The following is a 2,744-nucleotide window of genomic DNA, read 5'->3' on the forward strand; positions in this document are numbered from 1 at the left end:
ATTCTGATGTGAATGCACCAAATAGAAACTTGGAGATATAAAAGAGCGCAATCTGGATACGGTGCATTTGTTATTGTTCGATCACACATGATACCCGTAGCGTATCGATATTGGGGCATTAAAATACTAGAACATCAAGATATCAAAATGTTTATAACTTATCAAAGAGACTACCATCAAATTTTGCATGATGGATATGGTTATTCTTCTATATAAAAAAATGCTAGAGACGCTTGGCGATGAACACAAGTGTCCTCGCGAACAAGGAATATAAATACAAACCAAAACATACACAAGTAATACGCTCATATATACATTGGGCAGCTAGCAACAAACATAAAACCATAGCTAATCTTCAGCACATACATTTCCCTTCAGTTGGTTCTTGTTATTGCATGCTCGTATACTGATGGATAGCCATGCATGTGTGCTACGAGCACTTTGTGTGTCCTTGCGATTGTTCCATACACTATCGGAGTCGGCCAGTTTGCCGTGTGCTAGAGGCACATGGCATGGCTTTGCACTGTGCCAAAAAGAAGCACACGGCAAAGCATGACTTTGCCGAGTGTTATATTTTTGCTGTGTGTGCACACGGCCAAGAGTTTCTTTGTCGTGTGCCCGATAGAAAGCACACGGCAAACTACCGGGCACACGGCAAATACTTTTTTTCTAGTAGTGATATGCTCGAGCAATGCAGCATGAACATCATGTACTTTTTTTCTTGTATATACATATGCACTAGAGTAACTACGGCAAAGAAAATAATGAGAAAAAACATCCATCCATCGAACAAATGTCTGTGTATACAAACACTGAATTTATTGTATCATCACAATAAAAACATCTCAACATTTTGTTCACCCGATCGATGCAGTTCAACTAGAGCGACAAGTAACTGCAGGTAGTCTCAGTGGCGCACGCCAAACACTCCTCAATGAAAGCCATCGATGAGCCCGTCGAACCAGGCGCCGTGGTCATGGTCTATGAAGAAGCGCCATCCCACGCCGTGGTCTTGGTCCCGGAAGTGCCTCCTCATCGCCGTGTAGATGCCGCAGGCTATGTAGCTCTTGGGGCCGGCAAGGCACGGCGCCGCCGGGTTGGGCATCGGCGCGCCGAGGCGGGCTGCGACGCGCCTGAGGCCTCCGCCGCACAGGTCCGGGCGGCCGGAGTGCTCCGCCATGTACTTGCCGTCGAACAGCCGCCCGCCGAGGAGGGCCTTGGTCTGTGCCATGAAGTCGTGCCAGGTCCCCGGCAGCGGCTGCCCGCCGGAGAGCATCTTCACCATGTAGGCGAAGTCGTACGCGCCGCCGAACGCCGCCCATGCCAAGTCCCCCCGCAGCCGCGCCGGGGCCAACACGGCGGCGAGCCTGGCCGCGAACGCGGCGGCGCGCACGCCGCCCTCGGGCGCCAGGCGGAAGTCCACGCCGCGCGACCGCAGGAACGCCACGGACTCCGGCGCGTGGCGGTCGCGGAGGGGGTCGAAGTCGGAGAAGATGAACTCCCAGGCGCGCTCGCGGGGGCGGGCGGCGCCGGCGCCGGCGACGAGCGGGACGTTCCCGTCGGCGTCGCAGAGCGTGATCCCGAGCCGGACGATGGGGAGCTCGTCCACGTTGGCCTTCACGAGCGCGTAGCGGTCGGCCGGGGCGAGGTCGCGCTCGCGCCGCCCCGCGGGCGGGCGATGCACGGTGCCCGGGTACTCCGTGTCGATGGCGACGACGGGGAACTTCGGCAGCAGGGCGGCGATGGTGTAGAGCTCCGCCTCGAAGTTGGCCGCGGTGACGAGCTGGATCGAGAGGCCCAGGCCGCCCATGTCGGGGAGCGCGTACCCGCCGTAGTACGGGAGGAAGCCGTCAGGCTGCGGGAACGGGAGGAACGGCGGCGGGAACATGGTGGCTGGGAGCGAGTCGACGACGAAGACGACGGTGGACGGTGGACGTGGACCGGCGGCGACGAAGGAAGCTTTGCTTCGCGCTGCGCCGCTGCTTGCTGCCGGCAAAGGATGAATTGATACGGTGGGCGGTGGCTGACCTATATAGAAAGGGGTTCTGAAGCCGACTCCGAGGTGGACGCCTGCGGCCTTGCGGCGGCGGATTCTGACGCAGGCACGAAGGAAAACCTCTACCATCAGAAAGCATCTGTTTTTCGGTGCGCCATGGCTGGATCCAACTCCGAAGTCCGAACACACCAATGTGGAGACATTTATCGATATTTATCGCCGATATTTTATCGGGTTTATCAGGTATTATCGGTATTGCTTGGCGAGACTGTGCACGTAATGTTCGTACGCGCCGTCCAATCGCCTGCTGCACGTACGCGCCGCCGCACGTCGTCGGCCGTACGTCCGCCGTTGGATAGAGCAGGCCTAGACCCACTACGCGCGGTAGGCGCCACCGCCGCGCGCCGGCAACGTCGGCGCGCGTGTAATGGCCGGCGACCGCCTGTCCGGCCTCCCCGATCGACGATGACCCCCTCCACCTCGCGCCCGCCAAGGAGCGAGGCCGCGTCCACCCCTGCGTGCTCTCTCGCCGGTGGCGCAGCGCACGTCGGCATGTGGCTTTTCAACCACGACAGGAAGTAGCTTTTCAATTAATCTCACCATGCACGGATCGATAATGGCCTCGGTAACAAAATGGTCCTTCACAAGGAAAACCAGGGAAGATTTATTATTCAGGATCAAGTATGGAATCGATGTTCAGTGTAGGCATATAGCTAGCGGTGAAAATCAGAGGATTTATTCGAGAAAT

The 2,744-nt window shown here is 57.0% G+C and overlaps 1 protein-coding gene across 1 annotated transcript; it reads right to left on the reverse strand.

Moving 5' to 3' along the window:
• Positions 1-931: 931 nt before the first annotated feature.
• LOC120685158 (probable CCR4-associated factor 1 homolog 9) lies at positions 932-1,888 on the reverse strand. The gene has a single exon (XM_039966985.1). It carries the CDS (start codon positions 1,886-1,888, stop codon positions 932-934), a length of 957 nt encoding a protein of 318 aa, XP_039822919.1.
• Positions 1,889-2,744: the final 856 nt, after the last annotated feature.

This window comes from Panicum virgatum, chromosome 8N, assembly GCF_016808335.1.
Source record: "Panicum virgatum strain AP13 chromosome 8N, P.virgatum_v5, whole genome shotgun sequence".
Lineage (NCBI taxonomy): Eukaryota > Viridiplantae > Streptophyta > Magnoliopsida > Poales > Poaceae > Panicum > Panicum virgatum.

Bases quoted from the DNA above. Each gene is read 5' to 3' on its own strand.
- LOC120685158 (XM_039966985.1), bottom strand. From the start codon at position 1,888: ATGTTCCCGCCGCCGTTCCTCCCGTTCCCGCAGCCTGACGGCTTCCTC.